This window comes from Kogia breviceps, chromosome 15 (assembly GCF_026419965.1).
Source record: "Kogia breviceps isolate mKogBre1 chromosome 15, mKogBre1 haplotype 1, whole genome shotgun sequence".
In the NCBI taxonomy this organism is placed as follows: Eukaryota; Metazoa; Chordata; class Mammalia; order Artiodactyla; family Physeteridae; genus Kogia; species Kogia breviceps.
This window is the reverse complement of record NC_081324.1, coordinates 39,977,752-40,004,691: the sequence shown is the minus strand read 5'-3', so window position 1 is coordinate 40,004,691 and position 26,940 is coordinate 39,977,752. Positions and strand designations below refer to the sequence as shown.

General features: G+C 41.7%; 1 protein-coding gene across 6 annotated transcripts in view; it reads left to right on the top strand.

Moving 5' to 3' along the window:
• MOCOS (molybdenum cofactor sulfurase) overlaps positions 1-20,546 on the top strand; it is a 56,082-nt gene extending 35,536 nt beyond the window's left edge. For 3 of the 6 annotated variants that reach the window (XM_059041322.2, XM_067016030.1, XM_067016032.1), the window contains exons 11-15: positions 3,053-3,177; positions 7,902-8,007; positions 11,432-11,570; positions 16,163-16,267; positions 19,580-19,772. In XM_059041322.2, coding sequence (XP_058897305.1) covers positions 3,053-3,177; positions 7,902-8,007; positions 11,432-11,570; positions 16,163-16,267; positions 19,580-19,732 — 628 coding nt within the window. In that variant the 3' untranslated portion in view covers positions 19,733-19,772. Of the gene's footprint in view, positions 1-3,052; positions 3,178-7,901; positions 8,008-8,958; positions 9,116-11,431; positions 11,571-16,162; positions 16,268-19,579 lie in introns of all 6 variants that reach the window. The other 3 variants (XR_010837084.1, XM_067016029.1, XM_067016033.1) reach the window with 3 other exon arrangements.
• The last annotated feature ends 6,394 nt before the right edge of the window (positions 20,547-26,940 follow it).

Sequence of the window (26,940 nt, the reverse complement as noted above, 5' to 3'; positions counted from 1 at the left end):
CACAGCTTTTATAAAATGCAGTTACAGGGAGTTCAGGGAGTTAAAGCATACTAGGTTCTGTTTAAGATTAGGTTAGTTTCTTTCTCGTGGGAACAGTCTGTCCTTCATCCTGCTAGCTTCTTGATAACAATATTTCTACCGTCTGTGTTTGCACCCAAAGTTTCTGTTATGACTGGGCATATTGTTCTTGACCTTGTGATAAACATTAGCAAAAAGGGGGCTTTCATCTGTCCAGAATGGGCTTCACCTGCACCTGTCATGCACTGATCACCTCGGGGAAAACGTGGGTGGAGAAGTCCCAAGAGCGTTGGCTCAACCTTACTGAGGCATGCATGAATGCCTGCCTCTATTTTGGGAGCCTGTGCTCAATTGGTCACTTTCCTCCAGGCCGAATACCCTTAACGGGCATGGCGCGCTCCACACTCTTCTTCACACCTACTAAGCATGCTTCCTCCTTAGGACTTTGCACTTGCTGTTCCCTCTGCCTGGAATGCTCTTTCCCTGTTTATACCCCCTCAGGGTTCACTTCCTCACCTCCTTCTGGTGTCTGCTGAAAAGCCTCCTTCTCAGAGGGGCCACCTGACCTCCCCTAGGAGCCACCCCTCCCTCTCCACTTGCTCTGGTGAATTCTTCTCCTTCTCATTAATCCTTTCCCCAACATATACCTTCAGTCCCTCCTGCTAGAATGCCGACCCCTAGAGAGCAGGACTGTCTGTGTTGCTTCCTGTAGACCCTGGAACAGTGTGGTGTGGAGGGAGGTGAGGTGAGGCAGGGGACAGTTTGGAGGAGGCATGGTGGAGCTCAGAGGGGTGGCCGCAGGGGAGTGGTGAGTCAAGGGACCTGATTCACAGCTTGAAAAGATTGGCTGGTGGGTGTAGAAAAGTTGGAAGATGGTAAAGTTGCAAGTGGGAAGGCCAGCTGAGCATCTGTGTTAGTAACACAGGTGAGATGAGATGGAGGCTTGGATCAGGGTCAGAGAGAAAGTCAAGTGGGCATCAGATATAATATATTCTGGAGGTAGAATAACCTGAACTCGCCGATGAATTGGATGTGGAAGCTGCGGGGGGTGTCAGGATGTCCCTCAGGTTGTAGAACTTACAGGTGATAGTTCAACAATTATATTCCATATAGTTGTGGATTATTACCTAATCTGAGTTACTGATGATGAATCATCTGCTAAATTCTAGGAAACGTAGAAAATGAGGTTGAGTGTTATAGGATTTCATTTTATTTCTTGATCGTAAATATTTACAAATCAATTTATTGAATACATCAAATTTCTGCATCCCTTTTAACCTAAATCTAATTTCAACCTGAAAACATGTGGAATACAAATTTTCTGATTGTGGGCCCCTATCTGATGGGTTCCCAGAGCATCTAATACCCCAACTAGTTTACCCCCCAAATACTAAAATGGTTAACAGTTCAGTAGGGATTTATCTATAGTAGAAGTCTTTAAAATGCTAATTGCCTATTAGTTAACGCAATAAAGTATTTGGTGGGTATGTCTGCGCTCAGTAGTTGATGATATGCATAGTACTGAGTCAGAGTACATTTCCTTCTGCACTGCAGACAAGTAAGTCATGAAATGATATGTCAAATAAATACTCAAGCTACATCCAAATTGGATTCAAGTTGTTAGTGCCCCAGGTCACGCTGGGGTGATGAAGGGCTACATGCTCAGGAAAGGTGGGAAGGTGATAGCGTGAAGATCATGCTCTATACAATTGAGCATCATGGGCCCTGGCCCATCCTGGAGCCCAAGGGGTGAGCACACTCTGCATCCTCTTGCTAGTTCTTGTGCAGATTTAAACACTCATCATAGCACAGTTTCAATTAGGGCAATGAATTTTGGGTAAACATTTCTGCATGTCACTATAGCAAATCTTCTCATAGAGAGAAATATAGCCATCTAGGGGTACCGGCAATTATTTATCAGGCTCTTCCCTGGTTGTAGATCTCATTTAGCTGCATCTGAGAGGAATGGCGTTTTCTGGTTAATAAAGCTTTTCGATAGCTAGAGGTCAGGCTTCTTATACTCAGAACCACAAGTACTCAATATAATGAAAAATGGACTTAGGTGCATCTCTCAAAGCACCAGAGAGAATGTCTACAAAGCAAGGTTTCAGGGCTTCCCTGGTGGCGCAGTGGTTGAGAGTCCGCCTGCCGATGCAGGGGACACGGGTTCGTGCCCCGGTCCGGGAAGATTCCACATGCCGCGAAGCGGCTGGGCCCGTGAGCCATGGCCACTGAGCCTGCGCGTCCGGAGCCTGTGCTCCGCAACGGGAGAGGCCACAACAGTGAGAGGCCCGCGTACCGCAAAAAAAAAAAAAAAAAAAAAGCAAGGTTTCATTCTTCCCTTTCCCTTCTAGATCCTAAAGGCAGCTATTTTTCTCAGTAAAAATTAAGGATAAGTTTTCAATAATATCTATCTTGTAATCCCAATGTAAGTTATTAGCAATTTTGCATTATTAGTTCTGGTGATGTGTAGATTATAATTTTTAAAAAATTTAAAATTCTATTTAAAAATTTTAGAAGTTTGAAGAGCTTTAAAAAACCAGATAAAAAAATGTACTTATATCGGTGACTTATGGCCATAGTGTTCTTTTCAGAAACCAAACACGTCAGTCCCTACAGTGTGGCCGTGAGAGCAGATATTCCAGTTAGGCCTATAGTAAAAAAAACCAGGACATGGGTCTAGGTTCCAGAGGTTCTTAACGCAAAATAATGCTCTGGGAGCTCTTAAATTCCAAGCTTTGTGGTTCCCTGTGGCTGTAAGTAATATAAACAAAGTCTTTCAAATTTCTAAAGCTTTTAATTTGATCTGAAAGCTTTGCATAAGCTCCAGATCCCAGGCCTTCCCGTGCCTTGGAAATCTCATTGCAACTTCCTAAGCACACTTGTCACTTTAGCTTTCTGTCTTGTTGGGGGCTTTATGTTTTTATATTATATTATATTAATTATATAATATTATATTACATAACTTTTGGCTATTTCAGTTATTTAAAGGAATACTATATAACATCTTTCCCCCCCTTTTTTTTTCTGCCAGGGTAAATACTTATGATTGTGGAGAAAAAATTTCAAGCTGGTTGTCAAAGTTTTTTGGCCGTCCATATCATTTGATCAAACAAAGTTCAGACTTTCAAAGAAATGCAAGGAAGAAACGAGGCAAAGGTATCACATTTTGGATTGCTTCTTAGGGGACAGGCACTTGGGTTTACCCTTGCAGATGCGAAAATCAGCCCACAAAATGGATTGACAGGGCAATGTGCTCATGAACAGAAAGTAGGGGTGGTCAGCCTCTGGCAGAAAGGTGCTGTGGTGGCCCCCAGGTCAGCAGGACCTATGTGTGGTCTCCAGGATGAGCCCGAGGAGGCCGAGGGGGGCTTGCAGCCTCTGCTCAAGCTCTCTGCCTCAGTCCTGCATGTTTAGAAGCACAATTAAGTTTTGTTAAAGAAAAACACTGGTAGCTTGCTGTATACTAAGAAAATCTGGATTTCTAGTCTTGGCCCTGACACCAAGTAGTTGTTGAGACCTTGGCAAATCCTTGAACCTCATGGTGTTGAACTTCTGTAGAACTCGACGGCAGAACATTGTGACGGCATGTCATCTACTTAGATTTAAGGGTTTTGACAGTTTTTCCTGCCATATGCTGTTGTGAGCATAAAATGAGACAGCAGAGAAGAAAGTACTTTGAGCTAACAGTACCATATAGGAAGAGAGAGTTTTCAGGTGTCTGCTCAAATGTCACCTTCTCGGGGGAGCCTTGCCTGGCTGCCCTCCGTAGAACCAGGGCCCCTACATGAACCTCCAGCTCATTCCCTGTTTTATTTTTCTCTGTGGCACTTTTCACATCCTATAGGGCATGCATTTGACTCAGTTATCCTGTTTATGTTCTGTCTTCCCTCTGTTAGATCATAAGCTCTGTGAAGGAGGGATTTTTCTCTGCTTTGTTCAGGGCTTAGAACAGACCTGGCACATAGTAGTTGCTCAGCAAATACCAGATGAATAAATGAATGGACTGGAGAGTTGCCACATTACTGGTTTGTGCAGGAATGACCTGGCTTAGTCATTAGCTCCCTGGGAGACTGGCTTGTAAATCTACACCTGGAGTGAGTCATGGAGGGCTTCAGGGAAGAGGTGAGTTTGGAACTGCATCTTAACAGGAGAGTAGAAGTGTTCCAGGCAGAGAGAGGCAAGAAGATTACTGAGGAACAGCATGGCAGAGCTTGGCATTTCATGGGTTCAGAGAAGGGTTTAGGAGGGTTGGACATGGGTAGGGGAGTGATGGGGCAGAGCTGGGGAGAAGAGATGAATGTGCTGCTGAGGAGTAAGTAAGCACTGTCTTCAGGTTGAAGAATTGAAGAATTCTACCCTGGAGAGTTTCATGATGCAGCTTGCATTAGAAAGACACCCCTGGTGAGGTGTGGAGGCTGCAAGGGAGAGGGAAATGAAGGAAGCAAAGAGGCCAGGCAGGAGGCGGCAGTGACTGTCCTAGTGGGAGATGAGGCCTGGGTAGGCAAAGGTGGGAGCAGAGTGAATCTGTTGGCTGCTCGATACAGGATCAGGAGTGTCAGCTTGTGAATATTATACTTCAAGGATGCCATTTATGGTGGAGAGGTCTCTGATGGTCTAGGTCTAGGCCTTTGAACATTTTTGTGTTGGTACACCTTAGAAGAAATTTTTTAAAGCTACACTACCTCTTTACGTTGTCATCTAAATTGAAAAAAGAAATAGTTGCAAAGGATGCGATTTCCAGCATATTGTAAATATACAGGCTTACTTTGGAGATATTGAGGGTTCGGTTCCAGACCACTACAATAAAACAAGTCACACAAGTTTTTTGGTTTCCCAGTGCATATAAAAGTTATGTTTACACTCTATTGTAATCTATTAAGTATGTAATAGCATTATGTCTAAAAATCAGTGTGCATAACTTAATTAAATATACTTTCTTGCTAAAAAACTCTAACCATCATCTGAGCCTTCAGCAAGTCATAGGAACATCAAAGATCGCTGATCACAGATCACTATAACAAATATAATAATGAAAAAGTTTGAAATATTGTGAGAACTACCAAAATGCAACACAGAGATATGAAGTGAACAAATGCAGTTGGAACAATGGTGCAATAGACTTGCTCAATGCAGGGTTGCCACAAACATTCAATTTGTAAAAAACTTAGTACCTGTGAGGTACTTGCGAGGCACGATAAAGTGAAATGCAATAAAACAATGTATGCCTGTAGTCATTTAAAATTAAAACTTGTACATTGCCCTTTTAAATATAAGCCAGTGAAGTCTCAATACCATAGTGATTTGAGTCTTATGAGTATTAATTTAAAGATACGTGTATAAACAAACTGTTTTTTAATGTACAGAAATTTTCTTTCTTTCATTTTCTTTCTTCAACTTGTATTTCCATTCCACTTCCTTGAAGGAATTTTATCTTAGTGTTATATATTTTATGCTTGAAAATCTTTTCTTGATCACCCTATCATATTTATCTGAAACTAAAATTATTTATAAATTGAAATGTATAACATTTTTAAAAGTTTCCTGTGATTGTAGCATCTCAGTGTTAGGAAATTTTTCCTAGGTTGAGTTCTTATAATAGTTTTTAATAGTGCACAGTTGATCAAAGCAACAAAAGTATATTATAAATTTCAAAAAATAGTTATTAAACATAAAGAGAAAAAAATTGTGGAAAATGAATCTCTTAATGAGATGGCTGGCCACCTGTGATTAATTCCCATGTCCATGAATGACTGTCACCTATGATCAGAATAGCTGGTGTTCAGCACTGGTTCTCTTCTGAAGAATCTTATTTAAGTCAATAAACAGCTGGGGATGAAGGTGTTTGGTTAACATGCTGTCACTCAAACCTTTCTTCTGAGGCACAGGGATCTAACATCAAGATGACTTTAATCATCTGTCACTTGACAACTTAATTAGTTCCAGCAGTTTTGTGGTTAGCAAAGAATTGGAACCCATCTGACCTACAGGAGGATCAGTCACCCAAGCTTGAGAGACTTTTATTTTCTCAGCACAGACCCCAGGGTTTTGAACTGGTCTTTTGTTTTCCACCCTGGAGATTTTTAGCCCCCAGGGGCAATGTGCCATAGGAGAGGTGCAGCCTTTGCCCTGTGAAGGGAGAGAAGGGCCTTTTGTGGAGGAGCCTGGGATTGTACCTCTCTGCTCTGACAGAGCCATTTTAGCAAAGAAGACATGGAAGTAGAGAATCTGTAAGCAATTCTCTTGGAAGTGGCCATTCTCGGGTACTCTGGGGTCCACAGGCCTAGTTCAGAGACAGCTCACTAGGTTTTGGCCCGGCCAGCCTTTATTATCAACATCTTGTATAAAGACAGCTATGGCATGCCCAAAAAGTGGGAGCTGGAAGCTGGGTGATGGGCTGCAGTAGTTCTGGAGGCCCTTGATATTTTCTTCCACTCTTTTTTCTTTTCAGTAGTTTTAAAACTTTTATTATTTATTTCTAAAGTCAATATTACACACTTGCCCAAGGGCAGAACCCAGCTTCTCCCTGACTAGATTCACTGACCAGATTCAGAAGATCTCACTGGGCCTGTGACCCTCATCAAGGCCCTTCTTCTTGCTTGGGAAAGGGCCCCCCCACTGCCACTTCCCCACCTCCGCCCTACAGCCCCATCTCTCCTCCTCTAAGTGTTGCCTCCAAGTTTCCTTTGCTGGAACAATTTAACTTCAGCACTTTATTATTTTTTTCTAGATTATCAACAGAATATTCTAGGAGCTTATGTTCTTTCTGTTTTTGAGAAGTTTGAGCCATGCTTAGACCATTTTTTATTTCCAGGGCACCATTTTCTTCCCTTTAGAAACAGTCGCTAATATTTAAAAATGCAAGTCTTCCATCCAAGTACTAACCAGGCCAGAAATTCTACTCAATATTCTTTAATAACCTATATGGGAAAATAATCTGAAAAAGAATGAATATATGTATATGTATAGCTGAATCACTTTGCTTAGAAACTAACACAACATTGTAAATCAACTACACTCTACTATAAGCTAAAAATTAAATTTAAGAAATGCAAGTCAATGGAAGCATGATTCATTTGCATTCCAAGAAAGCAACTCTTCTAATTTATTTTATCTTAATTTTTAAATTTAGGTATAATTGACATACAACATTATATTAGTTTCAGGCGTACAACATAATAATTTGACATTTGTATATATTGCAAAATGATCATCACGATAAATCCAGTTAATATCCATCATCACACAGTTACAAATTTTTTTCTTATGGTGAGAACTTTCAAATATGCAATACAGTATTATTAACTGTAGTCACCACACTAGATATTACATCCCCAGGACTTATTTATTTTATAAGTGGAAGTTCGTACCTTTTGACCTTCACCCATTTCGCCACCCCCCCCCCCCCCCCCCCCCGCCTCTGGCAACCACCAATTTGTCCTCTGGATCTATGAGCTTGTTTTGTTTTGTTTTAGATTCCATATCTAAGTGAGATTATACAGTATATGTCTTTCTCCGTCTGACTTTTCACTTAGCATAATACCCTCAAGGTCCATCCATGTTGTCGTTAAATGGCAAGATTTTTTTTTTTTTTTTTGCACGGTACGTGAGCCTCTCACTGTTGTGGCCATGGCTCACGGGCCCAGCCGCTCCGTGGCATGTGGGATCTTCCCGGACCAGGGCACAAACCCGTGTCCCCTGCATCGGCAGGCGGACTCTCAACCACTGCACCACCAGGGAAGCCCGAGATTTCATTCTTTTATGGCTGAATAATATTCCACTGTGTATGTATACCACATTTCCTTAACCATTTATCCATCAGTGGACACTTAGGTTGTTTCCCTCTCCAGCAACTCTTCTTTTAAATACTCCATCAATTTTAGATCAGTCTGATTGTACAACAGCCACCCTCTCTCTGGTGAATGAGGCACAGTATCTGCTGATAAACAGATCCAGTGTTTTGGAACTTCAGCAGCAATTAAGCACCAGGTAAGATCCCTGTACTATTTGCTATTTACCTTGGGAATAGCAGACAGGTGTAACTACTTGCCCCTGGGAGTGAGCTGGTCACCTCCCTGGGGAGAAAAGATCTGAGAATCATGAGTCCAGACCCTTCATTGAGAAACTGAGGCCCAGAGAAGTCACAGAACTTTTTAAGCCGGTTTCCCTTAATCTTTTAGAGGGTTCTCTTTTATCTTCCAGTGTCCTTCTTGATGCCCTCAAGATGCTTAGTGGAGAATCCCAACTCTCATTTTTAATCATTTCAATTCTTAAACATTTAGTTGAATGTAACTGCCAGCCTTTGGACCCACTTTTTTTGCCCACTCTCCCACTATTCCCTGGCACCTAGGAGTCTTGCATGACTTCCACAGTCATTTTGAGTGAAAAGAAGAGTGGTTATGAAAGCTTTTAAAGTTGTAATTGTAGATACTATTTGTTTGTATCATCAGACAGAACTAGCACCCTTGCCTGCTCACTCCGACCCAGGGATCTCCCAAGGGTCCTGGAAAGGTCAGCTCTAGAAAGGGTCTTGGTTGGTTCAAGCCTCCTCATTGTCCTTCAGAGGAAATTGAAGTCCCAAGGTAATCAGACAATTGGGGCAAAAAAGAAAAATCACCCAGCTCTTATGCAAGCATTGGGACCAGCAGATCATTCGTGGTCCACACCTGTCAACACCATGAGCCGGGGCTCCTGTGATGCTCACGTGCTCTGTGGTCCTGGGCACATGTGTGCACATGCACAAACATGTACACATATAGCTTAATAAAAACTACAAAAATGGACTGTTTGTAGTAATTCCTGTTTATAGTCATTGGCAAAAACACACAACAGTGTTCCCTTGCCGAGGTCCAGGCTACCCTCTTTAGGAGCTGAAATGTGATGCCTTGGTCCCTGGGCGTTCACTGAGTTTTCCCAGTACTGAGTGACCCCCTTCCTCAGGTACCCTGGGCCCTGGATGGAGCAGGTCTGCAGTTTTCTGGGATCCTTGGTGTGGAAAGAGAGGCGGTGGGGACAGGCTTGCTGCAGCCCTGGTTCCTGCAGTCCTGGTTTAGTGCAGGGCTGACAAGCAGGAGGTAGGAAGGCCAGGTGGTCAAAGGTAAGAGAAACAGCCTGTGGTTAGTACATAGTGAGCGTCCCTGGTTCTGTTTTCAAATTTGATGTATGATATTGTCTCCCTGCTGGCCGTGGTAGCTTTTGGACATAAAACTTGCCCTATTACAAAGCACAAAGGGAGTTTTTGTTTGTTTGTTTGTTTATAACCTGGAGGGTAAATCCAGAATCAAAGGATTTTAGGACTGGAAAGTGCTAACCCTCTCATTTCCCACAAGGACCCTGCAGTCCTCATCGATGGTGGGTGTTGCACATAATTAGTGGCAAAGCTGGACTTGGGTATCCTGGTCCCTGGCTTTTCACATGCCAGGGGCTTTAAGATACAGACATGGGACCCCTTACTCTCCCCCAGCGTCTTTCAGTTCTGTCTCCAGGGCAAATTCCAGTCATGCTTGGATTTCCCTCCCTACAAACTTCAAAAATTTTTATTAAAGTACAACAAAGTGCAAAAATCATAAGTACATAGTTTAGTGAATGTTTACAGATGTATATACCCACGTAACCACCATCCAGATCAAGTAGAGAACATTTCTAGAACCCTAGACCCCTTCCTCATGTCCCTTCTTAGTCAACCCCACTGAAGGTTGCCACTATTATGCCTTCTTTCACCCTAGATAGTTTCACCTTTTCTTAAACTCAATTTAATGGGATGATACAGTGTGTTCCTCTGTTGAAGTTTTCAGATGCTTTTTCAGTGCTTTTTTACCTTAGGGGAGGGGGTGCATGGAGGTGCAGGGAGCTGTTTTATGGTAACTGTGCTAATAAACAAAAATTTTAAGCAAGAATTACAAAAATAGCATATGCTTAGTTAAAACTGCAAACGGGATGGAAGCTAGGAAATAAATTTTTTTTTTTTTTTTTTGCGGTACGCGGGCCTCTCACTGTTGTGGCCTCTCCCGTTGCGGAGCACAGGCTCCGGACGCGCAGGCTCAGCGGCTATGGCTCACGGGCCCAGCCGCTCCGTGGCACGTGGGATCTTCCCGGACCGGGGCACGAACCCGTGTCCCCCGCATCGGCAGGCGGATTCTCCACCACTGCGCCACCAGGGAAGCCCTAAAATTTTTAATCGAGGTACAATTGACATGCAACGTTATATTAGTTTAGGTGTACAACAGGATTCTATATTTGTATGTACTGAGAAATGATCACAGTAAGTCTAGTACACATCTGTCATCACACATAGCTGGAAAATTTTTTTTTAAAGATGGTTTATTTCTTTTTCTTTTTAAAATAAATAAATAAATTTATTTATTTATTTTTGTCTGTGTTGGGTCTTCATTGCTATGCGCAGGCTTTCTCTAGTTGTGGAGAGCGGGGGCTACTCTGTTATGGTACTCAGGCTTCTCTTTGCAGTGACTTGTCTTTGTTGCGGAACATGGGCTCTAGTCACGTGGGCTTCGATAGTTGTGGCATGTGGGCTCAGTAGTTGTGACTCATGGGCTCTAGAGTGCAGGCTCAGTAGTTGTGGCGCATGGGCTTAGTTGCTTCAGGGCATGTGGGATCTTCCCGGACCAGGGATTGAACCCGTTTCCCCTGCGCTGGCAGGTGGATTCTTAACCACTGCACCACCAGGGAAGTCGCGCAAAATTTTTTTCTTCTGATGAGTATTTAAGATTTATTCTCTTGGCACCTTTTAAATATGCAATACAATCGTTTTTCAGACAATACAGTATTATTAACTATAGTTGCCATGCTATACATTACATTCCCATGACTTGTTTATTTTATAACTGGAAGTTTGTACCTTTTGACCCCTTTCACCCATTTTGCCCACCCTTCCCCCTACCCCTGGCAACCACCAATCGTTCCTCTATAGGAAATAAATATTAAAACCTCCCATGTATACTCTATGTTGCTTTATGATGATCTAATATCCAAAAAGAGTGTGAGCTCTTGACACGTTTTAGGTCCTTGATAATTAAGCCTGTGGACAGTCTTTAAATGCCTTATCCTGACTCTGTAGAATTGGCATTTTGTCATAAGTTTATTCACTCGATCCCAGTTCACTTGGTTTCCAAAGTTCTTCATCTCTTCAGCAAAGATCTACTCACCCATTGCACTGCCTCTTGTGGGCTTCTCCATGGAGATGGGACCATATTCCAGGGAGATCATGGAGGTCTGTCCAACAGATGTGTGTCTCTTGGCCTTGCACTCAGGATAAAAGCTTGTTCTGATCATCTAAGTCTCAGGCCAGAGTACAATTGATGAACTCAGGCATCGAGTGGTAGAAATGTTGAATTATTACAATAGTGCAGTTATCCACCCTTCCCCACCTTTTCTCTTTTTGGTACGTCTTAAACAGTGATGAGAATGGAAAGGAAGAATTATTCCCAGTGAACAATCTCATTTCACGTTTCCGTGCCAATATAATTACCAATGGAACAAGAGCTTTTGAAGAAGAGAAATGGGATGAAATTTCAGTTGGTTCCTTGCATTTCCAGGTAAGTTCCCAGAAGTTTATTATCCTTCCTCAAGGGTTGCCAATGGGGATTGACATCAGTCCTAGGCCGGGATGGTAGCAGGTAGCAGGGAATCCCATGCCCCATCACGTGCCGCCCCTCCCCCACCAGGCGTTGACTCTTACCCACAAAATCTCAGCAGGATGGTATGTAACATCTGCATCCTGGGGTGCCCCTTGGAATGATCCATCCCTCCTTCCTTCGAGGAGGGCAGCAGTTTCACGTGGGGAAGAGAGAATGTACAGGTGATGAAGGTACAGACTTTGTCACTGTGTCTAGGCTTCAACTCTGTTTCTTGGAATGCTTGTGTCTATGAGAACGTCCTCCTCCTGAAACTTACTGGATTTTCTCGCTGTCTGGAGCTTGTGGAGGAGGACCCAGATGCCTCATGGTCCTTCAGTGCCCGTGGTGGCTGTACCTTCTCCCCATGCTCTCTCGCTTCTGGTCTCATTGGCAGCTGGGGAGGAGCTTGCAGTTAGAGGCAAAGCCTCCAGGATGCCCTCCCTCCCCAGGTTTTGGGATCCCCAAGCCTGAAGTCTTCAGCTAACATCTACATTCCTCCTTAGGGCAGATAAGGCCCCCGAGACCTGACCCCCCCCCCGGCCTCTCCCATCTCCCTGAGCTCATCACCCCTCCCCCTCTGCCTGTCCTGCAGACCTTCTCTCCATTCCCTAAACAAGCCAAGCTTCCTGCCTTAGCACCTTAGCCCCACCACAAGGTCACACTCTGCACAGTGTCTCCTTATTTCTTCAGAGCATACGAGGGTGGGGACCAAGTCTGTTTAGTCCCTGCTGTTCCTCTGGGGTCTAGGACAGTCCTTACCCAGAATAAGTGCTCCAAACTGCTGATGGAATGAATGGTCAGGAAAGCTATGGAATAGCTGGGGGCAGAAGGATGGGTCATCTGCACAGAATGTGCCCAGTTCTTCAGTGGGGAATGAAATTATCTTAATAACAGTAATTAGCCATTTGTATATAAACTGATTGTAATAGGGCTACTGCACTCAAATGGAACATCACTCTAACTTCCAGGAAAGAAGTAAACAATAATTTAACCCTTAATGAAGGATTTCAGAGGTCTGGGGTTTGGGGTAGGGATAAACTGCGTGGCACCAATAGAAGAAAAAGATGTCCGAAAGATCTTTGTTATCCATTTAACTCTCCAAACTTTCTCTTATCCTGGAAGCTGCTCCCCCTTGAAATAATTATCTCTTTTCTCTTCCACAGACCTCTCTGGCACCAGCCTTCTGTCATTCCACTCATTTCTCCATCCCAGCTGACTCTTCCTCATTTTCTGTTGCTGTGTCCCTGCCATGCTATAAAAGCACCTGCTCTCAGGGTATATGCCCAGTAGTGGGATTGCTGGGTCATATGATAATTCTATTTTTAGTTTTTTAAGGAACTTTCATACTGTTCTCCATAGTGGCTGTATCAATTTGCATTCCCACCAACGGTACAAGAGTGTTCCCTTTTCTCCACACCCTGTCCAGCATTTACTGTTTCTAGATTTTTTGATGATGGTCATTCTGACCGGTGTGAGATGATATCTCATTGTGGTTTTGATTTGCATTTCTCTAATGATTAATGATGTTGAGCATTCTTTCATGTGTTTGTTGGCAATCTGTATATCTTCTTTGGAGAAATGTCTATTTAGGTCTTCTGCCCATTTTTGGATTGGGTTGTTCAAAAAGAGTCATGTACCAAAATGTTCATTGCAGCTCTATTTACAATAGCCAGGACATGGAAGCAACCTAAGTGTCCATCAACAGATGAATGGATAAAGAAAATGTGGCACATATATACAATGGAATATTACTCAGCCATAAAAAGAAACGAAATTGAGTTATTTGTAGTGAGGTAGATGGACCTAGAGTCTGTCATACAGAGTTAAGTAAGTCAGAAAGAGAAAAACAAATACCGTATGCTAACACATATATATGGAATCTAAGAAAAAAAGAAAAAGGTCCTGAAGAACCTAGGGGTAAGACGGGAATAAAGACACAGACCTACTAGAGAATGGATTTGAGGATATGGGGAGGGGGAAGGGTAAGCTGTGACAAAGTGAGAGAGTGGCATGGACATATATACACTACCAAACATAAAACAGATAGCTAGTGGGAAGCAGCCGCATAGCACAGGGAGATCAGCTCAGTGCTTTGTGACCACCTAGAGGGGTGGGATAGGCAGGGAGACGCAAGAGGGAAGAGATATGGGAACATATGTATATGTATAACTGATTCACTTTGTTATAAAGCAGAAACTAACACACCATTGTAAAGCAATTATACTCCAATAAAGATGTTAAAAAAAAAAGCACCTGCTCTTACACATCCTGCCTGGTACAGAGTAGGCACTAAGTTTATGATAGATGGAGAGAGAGAGGGAGTAATAAAGGAAGAAAAGAAGGAAAAGAGAAAGCACTACAACTAGACTAGGATCACTGTCAGAAACTTACCTGTAACAAGTAAGTTGTAAGGTACCTGGGTACATGAATACAAGAAGGACTCTAAAAAAACCTTTCTGAGATGCTTTGCTTTCTTTAGGTCATGAATACTTAATAAACATCAATTAACGGAAGTTAAAATATGCATGCCCTTTGACCCAATAATTTCACTCATAGAAATCTATCCCATAAAAAAATACTCATACAGGGCTTTCCTGGTGGTGCAGTGGTTGAGAGTCCGCCTGCCGATGCAGGGGACACGGGTTCATGCCCTGGTCCGGGAAGATCCCACATGCCGCGGAGCGGCTGGGCCCGTGAGCCATGGCCGCTGAGCCTGTGCATCCGGAGCCTGTGCTCCGCAACGGGAGAGGCCACAACAGTGAGAGGCCCGCGTACCGCAAACAAACAAACAAACAAAACAAAAAACTCTTAAAAATATGTAAAGATATATTACAAAATTACTCATTGCAATACTTTATAAATATGAAAAATTGGAGAACATCCTAAATATCCCTAAAAAGGAAGTTTTATAAAATTAGTTTTTATTGAAGTATAGTTGCTTTACAATATTATGTTAGTTTCTACTGTACAGTAAAATGAATCAGCAGTACATACACATATATCCCCTTTTTTGGATTTCCTTCCCATTTAGGTCACCACGGTGCATTAAGTAGAGTTCCCTGTGCTGTATAGTATGTTCTCATTAGTTATCTATTTTATACATAGTATCAATAATGTATATATGTCAATCCCAAACTCCCAATTCCTCCCACCCGCCCCGCTTTCTCCTTGGTATCCATATGTTTGTTTTCTACATCTGTGTCTCCATAAAAGGGAAGTTGATTAAATGAAGTACACTACATCCATACAATGTCGTCTTGTGCAGGCATTAAAAAGTATAAGCTATAGTTAATACTGTGCCTTTCAAAAAGTAAATGCTAAATTAGGAATCTGGGATTAACAGATACATGCTAATATGTATAAAATAAACAACAAGGACTTACTGTATAGCACAGGGAACTATACTCGATATCTTGCAATAACCTATAATGGAAAAGAATCTGTAAAAAGAATATATTTATATTCTTATTATATTATATATAAATATATAATATAAATATATTTATATAAATTATAAATTTATATAAATATATTTATATTATATAAATATAAATATTATATATATATTTATATAATTTATATTCTTTTTTCAGATCACTTTGCTGTGTACCTGAGACATTGTAAATCAACTATACTCAAATTTAAAAATTTGTTTAAGTAAATGCTTAAGAGATGTTTGTTGGTGATAATAGTGCTGAAGCAGTTGCAATGTGGAAGGATCTAACACATCTCTTTCGGAAAGCAGTTTTTCACTGGATATCATCAAGTCATAAAAGGTTTATACCTGTTGACTTTATAATCTCCTTTTGGGAGATTTAGCCTAAAGAAAAATTCAAACAGGAAAGAGAGTTATGTGAATTAAGACCTTTATTGCAAAATTACTGATTACAGCAAAGCATTAGAAATTAGGCACATGGCTTCAAAGGAGGAGAGCTAAGTGCATCAACCCATGGGAATGCCAGGCCATGGTGAAAACTGCAAAATCCGGGGATGAGGTAGCTGTCTGTGAACGGACACCGAACAATGTCCGTTACGTATTGTGGAGTAATTTAAAAAGAGAAAGAAAGCCAGCAGCTCTCAGCTCTCAGCTAGTGTGTTTCACAGGGGCGCGTGTGATTGCGTGAGATACTTGCTGCAGTCTTGGCAGTCTCGAGCGGTCTGTGGCCACGAAAGCAGCGCAGGATGTGTGGCTGTTCATCTTCTCCCAGTATGCCCTCCAATCAGTTCTTTTCTTCCCTGGAGGAAGCCCAACATTCCCTGGTAACTACCTGTGAGAGTCACAGCCACTCTTCGTTTTCTTCAAAGCCCTGATGCAGTAGCCTTTAAGCTGATAAACGAATGTGGGTGATTCCCTAGCGGGCATTGGGAAGAGATGGCACTTCCTGGCTCCGTGCAGTTTGAGTATTGCTCTGTGAGTCTGAAATTGGCTGTTTACAACGATTCCTCCCTGCAGAGTGTGACAGTCTGGTCACTTTCATGGCAACGCTGTCTTTTCCCTTCTCACCTCCCAGGTTTTGGGACCTTGTCACAGATGCCAGATGATTTGCATCGATCAGCAAACTGGGCAGAGAAACCGAAATGTTTTCCAAAAGCTTTCTGAGAGGCGAGAGAGAAAGGTAAGCATGATTGCTAAAAATGACACCCCATTTTAAGTTCCTGATGCATTGTCTACACCAGAACTAATCCTTAAGAGTGCTGAGTAATTTTTAGAAGTGGGAGAACATTGTAAGGCTGATGGGCTACTATCAAGGTTCAGACCTTATCCGCGACACTGTCTTATTTTTCTTTTCCATTCATTTCCTCACTATTTTTATTACATGTATTTTTGATGCTTTCAAATCTTGTTGAAGAGATATGGAGTATAGATAAGAAATAGTTTTTTTAAAAAGTGGGGGGACTTTCCTGGTAGTTCAGTGCTTAAGACTCTGCTTGCAAAAAAAAAAAAAAAAAGACTCTGCTTGCACTGCAGGGGGCACGGGTTCCACCCCTGGTCTGCAAACTAAGATACCGCATGCTGTACGGTGCGGCCAAGGGAAAAAAAAAGAGAGAAATAGTAAATAAGTAAAGTAATTCTATTGTCTCAATCATTATTTTCTTTGCCATAGAAAGCTCATGAAGAATAAAAATGCCTTATGGTGAATAGGCTAGCTGCATAGAAAATAAATTTCACTATACTAAGTTTGTAAGTCATCTTCTTGAGGGCTAAAATGACCAAGTGTTGTTGTGGATCCCAGATTATAAAAGCTGAACTTCTAAGAGATTGATTCATTAGGAACATCCATTTATTTCCGGGCTTGCACTTTCTGTCAGGACTTTTGGTTTGCAAAGAATTCCAGGAAGCCAAATAAGCAATCAGGCTGCATGGAACAATTCTTGAAAATTAACAGAAATAATGCAAGCATTTCATCTCTTCCCAGTAATAAACTGGCAAGTTAACTCACGGTAAAATGTTCTGCATTGTTTCCTGTGTTTCTCCAAAACCAGAGTTTTGTTTCACAGTATTTGATTGACAAAACTCTCCTTACGGATATGGATAGGTATGGTCTGCAGAGCTGTTGCGCTTGAGTATCATACCAAAAAGTCTGTTTGCTCAGCTCTGGCAGGCAGTGCCAAATGGGGGCGTGGGGACCCGGAGCCTGACCTATGCAGATTGCCAGGAGAGAGGATGTGTGGGCACAGTACTATGGTACATGGAAGTGGTATTTCTCAGCATCACAATAATTCTTGTGCACAAATCTTTTTATTTTTTAAATTTGGAATAATTTTAGATTTACAGAAAAATTGCAAATATAGTACAGAGAGTTCCTGTGTGCTCTTCATCTATATGTACACAAATATTAAGGAATTAATTTATCCCCAGTCGCTAGCTTGGGGCCTGGAACGTGGTGGTGGCCAACTGATGTTATCCCAGATCTGGGAGCACATCACATACTCCAAAGTGTTGTTACTGGCTTGCTTGCACTGATGGCAAACGTTTTTATTTTATTTTATTTTAATTTAACTTTTATTTTATATTGGTGTAGAGTTGACTTACAATGTTGTGTTTGTTTGAGGTGGACAGCAACTTGCTTCAGTTATACATATCCATGTATCTATTCTTTTTCTGATTCTTTCCCCATTTAGGTTATTACAGAGTGCCAAGTAGAGTTCCCTGTACTGTAGAGCAGGTCCTTGTTGATGATCTGTTTTATATATATATTAGTTTGTATATGTTAATCCCAACCTCCTAATTTATCCCTCCCCCCTTCCGGCTTCCCCCACAACCATAAGTTTCTTTTTTAAGTCTGTGAGTCTGTTTCTGTTTTGTCAAGTAGTTCATTTGTATCAATTTTTAGATTCCATCTATAAGTGATGTCCTATGATATTTGGCTTTCCCTGTCTGACTTAGTTCAGTTAGTATGATCATCTCTAGGTGCGTCAGTGTTGCTGCAGATGGCATTATCTCATTCCTTTTTATGGCTGAGTAATACTCCACTGTCTATACGGACCACATCTCCTTTATCCATTCATGTGCTGATGGACATTTTGGTTGCTTCCATGTCTTGGCTATTGCAGATAGGGCTGCAATGAACCTTGGGGTGCATATGTCCTTTCGAATCATGGCTTTCTCTGGATATACACCCAGGAGTGGGACCACTGGATCATACTGGTAGCTCTACTTTTAGTTTTTTAAGGAACCTCTATACTGTTCTCCACAGTGGCTGTTATCAATTTCCATTCTCACCAACAGCATAGGAGGGTTCCCTTTCTCCATGCCCTCTCCAGCTCTTACTGTTTGTAGGGTTTTTTTTTTAATTAATTTTTATTGGAGTATAGTTGCTTTACAATATTCTGTTAGTTTCTACTGTACAGCAAAATGAATCAGCTATACATATACATATATCCCCTCTTTTTAAAATTTCCTTTGCATTTAGGTCACCACGGTGCATTAAGTAGAATTCCCTGTGCTATACCGAATGTCCTCGTTAGCTCTCTGTTTTATACATAGTATCAATAGTATATATGTATCAATCCCAATCTCCCAATTCCTCCCACCCCACCCCCTTTCCCCCTTAGTATCCATACATTTGTTTTCTATGTCTATGTCTTCTCTGTCTGCTTTGCAAATAAGATCATTTATACCAGCAGTCCCCAACCTTTTTGGTGCCAGGGACCGGTTTCGTGGAAGACAGTTTTTCCATGGACGGGGATGGGAGTCGCCGGGATGGTTCAGGCTGTAATGCGAGCGGGAGCGATGGGGAGTGATGGGGAGCGGCAGATGAAGCTTTGCTCGCTCACCTGCCGCTCACCTCCTGCTGTGTGGCCCTGTTCCTAATAGACCACGGACTGCTACTGGCCCGTGGCCCAGGGGTTGGGGACCCCTGGTCTATACCATTTTTCTAGATTCCACAGGTATGTGTTAATATATGATATTTGTTTTTCTCTCTCTGATGATGGCAAACCTTGAGTAGACTTACGCAACTCTTCATTTTCGACCTCCCATCCTTATTCTGGAGAATTTGGAGAACTTAATTTACGTCACGCACTCTTATAGAAAATGCTGAGTTTTGCCCTTATTTTCACAAAATGGTTTTTACATCTGGCTACAGAGGAGAAATCGGCCTGATAGTGGTCAGAGGCCCAGAGGAGGAAGAAGCCCTCCTGTGGGAAACTCAGGGTACACAGGAAGGAGGAAATAATAGGTCCAGCAGTAAAGAGGTATAGGCTGACTATTGGGAAAGAATACTTTAAAACGAGAATCTGTGTGGTCTACGATATTAGGATTCTCCTTGTTTCTCACTACCTTCTACTAAATGACAGATAGGACATATCAAGTCCCAGTACATGTTTTTAAAGATCTGACTTAATTTTAGTGGAACATTATTATTTACAAAATTATTTTAACTGCTAAAATAATCTAACTTCTGTTGTTACTGTTTTGTTCACAGGTGAACTTTGGGATGTACTTGATGCATACCTCTTTGGATTTATCTTCTCCATGTTACCTGTCTGTAGGATCTCAGGTGCTCCCTGTGTTGAAAGAAAACATAGAACACTATGATTTACCTGCTTCTGAGAAACATCAGGAAGTTATCTCCTAAAGTTTTTTTCAGCATATATTAAAATTTCTCTTTTACACCTATCTCCATTCTTTTTCTTTTCCAGTTTTGTTGAGATATAATTGACATACAGCGCTGTGTAAGTTTAAGGTGTACAGCATAATGATTTGACTTATATACATCATGAAATGATTACCCTAATAAGTTTAGTGAATCGTCTCAGATAGATTACAATTAAAGAAATAGAAAACAATATGTAATTTTTCCTTGTGAAGGGAACTCTTAGGAGTTACTCTTCTAAATTTCAGACATAACGTACAGCAGTGTTCATTGTATTTATCATGTTGTACATTACATCCCTGCTACTTATTTATCTAATAACTGGAAGTTTGTACCTTTTGACTTCATTCGTCCAATCCCCCACCCACCTCCCCTCTCTGGTAACCACAAATCTGATCTCTTTTTCTAGGAGTTTGTTTGTTTGTTCTGAAGTATAATTGACCTACAACATTATGTTAGTCCCTGGTACACAACATAGTGATTCAATATTTCTATACCTTTCAAAATGATCATCAGGATAAGTCTAGATATGATATGTCATCATACAAAGATATTACATAATTATTGACTATATTCCCCACACTGTACATTTCATAACCTTGACTCATTTATTTTGCAACTGAAAGTTTGTACCTCTTAATTTCCCTCACCTGTTTCTCTCCTCCTCCCACCCCTGCCCCCCTCTTTGGCAACTACCTGTTTGTTCTCTGTATCTATGACTCTGTTTCTGTTTAGTTATGTTTGCTCATTTGTTTTGTTTTTCAGATTCCACATATAAGTAAAATCATACAGTATTTGTCTTTCTCTGTCCAATTTACTTCACAAATACCATAATATCCTAAGTCCATCCATGTTGTCAAAAATGGCAAGATTTCATTCCTTTTTATGTCTGAGTAATATTCCATTGTATATATGTACCATATCTCTTTATCCATTCAACTTAGGTTGCTTCCATATCTTGGCTATTGTAAATATGCTGCAATGAACATTGGGATGCCAGTATCTTTTTGAATTAGTGTTTTCATTTTCTTTAGATAACAACTCAGGAGTAGAATTGCTGGATCATATGGTAGTTCTATTTATAATTTTTTGAGGAACCTCTATATTGTTTTCCATTGTGGTTGCACCAATTTACATTCCCATCAACAGTGCACAAGGGTTGCCTTTTCTCTACATCTTCATCAGCACTTGTAATTTGTTTGCCCTTTTTTTTTGTGTGGTACATGGGCCTCTCACTGTTGTGGCCCCTCCTGTTGTGGAGCACAGGCTCCGGATGCGCAGGCTCAGCAGCCATGGCTCACGGGCCCAGCTGCTCCACGGCATGTGGGATCTTCCCGGACCAGGGCACGAACCCGTGTCCCCTGCATCGGCAGGCGGACTCTCAACCACTGCGCCACCAGGGAAGCCCTGTTTGCCTTTTTGATGATAGCCATTCTGACAGGTATGAGGTGATATCTCATTGTGGTGTTGATTTGCATTTCCCTGATGATTAGTGATGTTGAGCATCTTTTCTTTCTTTCTTTTCCTTTTCTTTCTCTTTTTTTCTTTTTTGGGCTTATAAACAACAGATATTTATTTCTCACAGTTCTGGAGACTGGGAGTCCAAGGTCAAAGTGCTTGCAGATTCAGTGTCTGGTCAGGCCCCTCTTCCTTGTTCACAGCCAGCTCCTTCTTCCTGTGTCCTCACCTAGTAGAAGGGGTGAGGGAGCTCTCTGGGGTCTCCTTTATAAGGGTACCAATTCCACTGATAGGGACGGAGCATCTTTTCATGTGCCTGTTGGCCATCTATGTCTTCTTTGGAAAAGTGTCAGTGTCTATTCAGGTGCTCTGCCCATTTTTTAATCAACGGCTTTTGTTTGTTTGTTTGTTTATGTTGCATTGTATGAATTCTTTGTATGCTTTGGATATTAACCCCTTACTGGATACATCATTTGCAAATATCCTCTCCCATTCAGTAGGTGTCCTATTTGTTGTTGATAGTTTCCTTCGTTGTGCAAAAGCTTTTTAGTTTGACATAGTCCCATTTGTTTATTTATTTTATTTTATTTTATTTTTATTATTATTATTTTTTGTAGTACACGGGCCTCTCACTGTTGTGGCCTCTCCCATTGCGGAGCACAGGCTCCGGACACGCAGGCTCAGCAGCCATGGCTCACGAGCCTAGCTGCTCTGCGGCATGTGGGATCTTCCCAGACCAGGGCATGAACCCATGTCCCCTGCATCGGCAGGCAGACTCTCAACCACTGCACCACCAGGGAAGGCCCCATTTGTTTATTTTGCTTTTGCTTCCCTTGCCCTGAGGAGACATATTCAAAAAATATTGCTAAGAGTGATGTCAAGGAGACTACTGCCTATGTTTTCTTCTAGAAGTTTTACGTTTCAGTCTTACATTTAAGTCTTTAATCCATTTTGAATTTATCTTTGTACAAGATGTGAAAGAGTAGTCCATTTTGATTCTTTTGCACGTAACTATCCAGTTTTCCCAACATCATTTATTGAAGAGGTTGTCTTCTCCCCATTGTATATCTTGCCTCCTCTGTCATAGATTAATTGCCCAGGGACTTCCCTGTGGTCCAGTGGTTAAGACTCAGTGCTTCCACTGCAGGGGGCATGAGTTTGATCCCTGGTCAAGGAGCTAATATCCTGTATCCTGCATGCCAGGTAGTGTGGCCAAAATATATATATATATGTATACACACACATATGTATATACATATACATACATACATACATATATAAATTGCCCACATAGGGACTTCCCTGGTGGTACAGTGGTTAAGAATCTGCCTGCCAATGCAAAGGTTTATCAATTTTGTTCATTTTTTCAAAGATCCAGTTTAGTTTCATTGATATTTTCTATTGTTTTTTAGTCTCTATTTCATTTATTTCTGCTCTGATCTTTATGATTTCTTTCCTTCTACTAACTTTGGGTTTTGTGTGTTCAACTGCCTCTGCCCTCATTAAGATCAACAATGTGTTCAGTAGAACTTGGTCTTTTGAACACAGAGAGTTCTTTTCCTCTTGAAGGTAGAGAGTGCCTTCACTAACTTCCTTCTTTCTCTAACTCCACACTCTCCTTGTGTGCACAGCCCCACTCAGGAGGGCAGTTCTGAGGCTTCTGTGCTTTCCATGAGGCAAATTTAGCACAAGTGCTGCATCCACACCCAGCAAGGCTCCCACATGTGTTAGAAGTATGATCATTTTTAATTAAATGAGATTTTTAGTGAATCTCACTGGGAATATTTAACCTCCTCTATTTTGCCATTTTACCATGCTCCTACTTTGCCTTTAGAAAGACACTTTAGTCTGTCTTCTTGCACTGAGGAAGGTAGTCTGTGCCCAGTGATCTTGAGGGAATCACACAACATAGTGTGTGCATCAGGACCTAGGGGGAAGGAGAAGTGACCCCATAGGATACTGAACCAGACCTACTTGCTAGTGTTGGAGAGTCTCCTGCAGAGGCGGGGGGTGGCTGTGGCTCACCATGAGGACAAGGACACTGGCAGCAGAAGTTCTGGGAAGTACTCCTTGGCATGAGCCCTCCCAGAGTCTGCCACTAGCCCCACCAAAGAGCCTGGGTAGGCTCCAGTGCTGGGTTGCCTCAGGCCAAACAACCAACAGGGAGGGAACTCAGCCCCACCCATCAGCAGACAAGCAGATTAAAGTTTTACTGAGCTCTGCCCACCCAAGCAACACTCAGCTCTACCCACCACCAGTCCCTCCCATCAGGAAACTTGCACAAGCCTCTTAGATAGCCCCATCCACCAGAGGACAGACACCAGAAGCAAGAAGATCTACAATCCTGCATCCTGTGGAATGAAAACCACATTCACAGATAGACAAAATGAAAAGGCAGAGGACTAAGTACCAGATGAAGGAACAAGATAAAACCCCAGAAAAACACTAAATGAAGTGGAGATAGGCAACCTTCTAGAAAAAGAATTCAGAATAATGATAGTAAAGATGGTACAGGACCTCGGAAACAGAATGGAAGCAAAGATCGAGAAGATGCAAGAAATGTTTAACAAAGATCTAGAAGAATTAAAGAACAAACAAACAGAGATGAACAATACAATAACTGAAATGAAAAATACACTAGAAGGAATCAATAGCAGAATAACTGAGGCAGAAGAATGGATAAGAAACCTGGAAGACAGAATAGTGGAATTCACTGCTGCAGAACAGAATAAAGAGAAAAGAATGAAAAGAAATGAAGACAGCCTAAGAGACCTCTGGGACAACATTAAATGCAATAAGATTCGCATTATAGGGGTCCCAGAAGGAGAGGTGAGAGAGTAAGGACCCGAAAAAATATTTGAAGAGATTATAGTCAAAAACTTCCCTAACATCGGAAAGGAAATAGCCACCCAAGTCCAGGAAGTGCAAAGAGTCCCATACAGGATAAACCCAAAGAGAAACACACCGAGACACATAGTAATCAAATTGGCAAAAATTAAAGACAAAGAAAAATTATTGAAAGCAGCAAGGGAAAAACGACAAATAACATACAAGAGAACCCCCATAAGGTTAACAGCTGATTTCTCAGCAGAAACTCCATAAGCCAGAAGGGAGTGGCATGATATACTTAAAGTGATGAAGGGAAAAAGTTACAACGAAGATTACTCTACCCGGCAAGGATATCATTCAGATTTGATGGAGAAATCAAAAGCTTTACATGGGCTTCCCTGGTGGCGCAGTGGTTGAGAGTCTGCCTATCGATGCAGGGGACACGGGTTCGTGCCCCGGTCCTGGAAGATCCCACATGCTGCAGAGTGGCTGGGCCCGTGAGCCATGGCCGCTGAGCCTGTGCGTCCGGAACCTGTGCTCCACAACAAGAGAGGCCACAACAGTGAAAGGCCCATGTACCGCAAAAAAAAAAAAAAAAAAAAGTTTTACAGACAAGCAAAAGCTAAGAGAACTCAGCACCACCAAACCAGCTCTACAACAAATACTAAAGGAACTTCTCTAAGTGGGAAACACAAGAGAAGAAAAGGACCTACAAAAACAAACCCAAAACAATTAAAATGGAAACAGGAACATACATATCGATCATTACCTTAAACGTGAATGGATTAAATACCTCAACCAAAAGACGCAGCCTCGCTGAATGGATACAAAAACAAGACCCATATATATGCTATCTATAAGAGACCCACTTCAGACCTAGGGACACATACAGACTGAAAGTGAGGGGATGGAAAAAGATATTCCATGCAAATGGAAATCAAAAGAAAGCTGGAGTAGCAATCCTCATATCAGATAAAATAGACTTTAAAATAAAGAATGTTACAAGAGACAAGGAAGGACACTACATAATGATCAAAGGATCAATCCAAGAAGAAGATATAACAATTATAAATAGATATGTACCCAACATAGGAGCACCTCAATACATAAGGCAAAGGCTAACAGCTATAAAAGAGAAAATCGACAGTAACACAATAATAGTGGGGGGCTTTAACACCTCACTTACACCAATGGACAGATCATCCAGACAGAAAATTAATAAGGAAACACAAGCTTTAAAGGACACAATAGACCAGATAGATTTAATTGATTTTATAGGACATTCCATCCAAAAACAGCAGATTACACTTTCTTCTCAAGTGTGCATGGAACATTTTCCAGGATAGATCACATCTTGGGTCACAAATCAAGCCTCAGTAAATTGAAGAAAATTGAAATCATATCAAGCATCTTTTCCAACCCCAACACTATGAGACTACATGTCAATTACAGGGATAAAAATGTAAAAAACACAAACACATGAGCCCATGTGCCAAAAGTACTGAAGCCCACACACCTAGAGCCCGAGCTCTGAAACAAGAGAAGCCAACGCAATAAGAAACCCGTGCACTGCAACGAAGAGTAGCCCCCACTCGCAGCAACTAGAGAAAGACCGAGCACAGCAATGAAGACCCAACAATGAAGGCCAGACGCAGCCAAAAAAAAAAAAAAACCCACTACAATCAGGTGTCACCTCACCCCAGTTAGAATGGGCATCATCAGAAAATCTACAAACAACAAATGCTGGAGAGGGTGTGGAGAAAAGGGAACCCTCTTGAACTGTTGGTGGGAATGTAAATTGATACAGCTGCTATGGAGAACAGTATGGAGTTGCCTTAAAAACTAAAAATAGAATTACCATATGACCCAGCAACCCCACTACTGGGCATATACCCAGAGAAAACCATAATTCAAAAAGACACATGCACCCCAATGTTTATTGTAACCCTGTTTACAATAGCCAGGTCATGAAAGCAACCTAAATGTCCATCAACAGACAAATGGATCAAGAAGGTATGGTACATATATACAATGGAATATTACTCAGCCACAAAAAGGAACAAAACTGGGTCATTTGTAGAGATGTGGATGCACCTACAGACTGTCATACATAGTGAAGTAAGTCAGAAAGAGAAAAACAAATATAGTGTATTAATGTATATATGTGGAATCTCAAAGAATGGTACAGATGAACCAGTTTGCAGGGCAGAAATAGAGACACAGATGTAGAGAACAAACGTATGGACACCAAGGGGGAAAAGCGGGGGTGGTGATGGTGGGATGAATTGGGAGATTAGGTTTGACATATATACACTAATATGTATAAGATAGATAACTAATAAGAACCTGCTGTATAAAAAAAAATTCAAAAAAAAAATAAAGGTTATACTCTATACTTATTATAAAAAAAAAAGAGAGAGAGGAACTTTGGAGGTTGAGGGATCCCACCTATACCCTCTCCGATGAGTCCTCCGGCAGCTTCCAGTTGAATATGTCCAGTGATGGAAAGCTCACTCTCTAAAGAAGTTATCCATTCCATTGAGTTGCTCAAAGGTTCCTTAGTGTACTGAGCTTGTATCTGCCTCCTGTGATTTCCAGCCATGGGTCTTGCCTTGTCGTCTGCAGCAATCCAGAGTACGTACCCTCTGCATCCATCCTGCCAAGTCTTTCTGAAGCATAGAGTCCATGTGTGAACCCCAGGTCATTGGCCAGACCTTTAGTACCTTCCACCTGGATTTTTAATTTGTCCAATCACTTCTTTTCCCTAAGCCCCTGCCCACCACTGCCCACAGCAGCTTCCTAAAGCCGGTCTTACCTACTGCTCAATTGTTTAATACAGCAAGCTCAGGCTTCCCTGCCTGATCTAGTCAGAGTCCTTGGAAATAGGAGCCAATCTGTTTCCA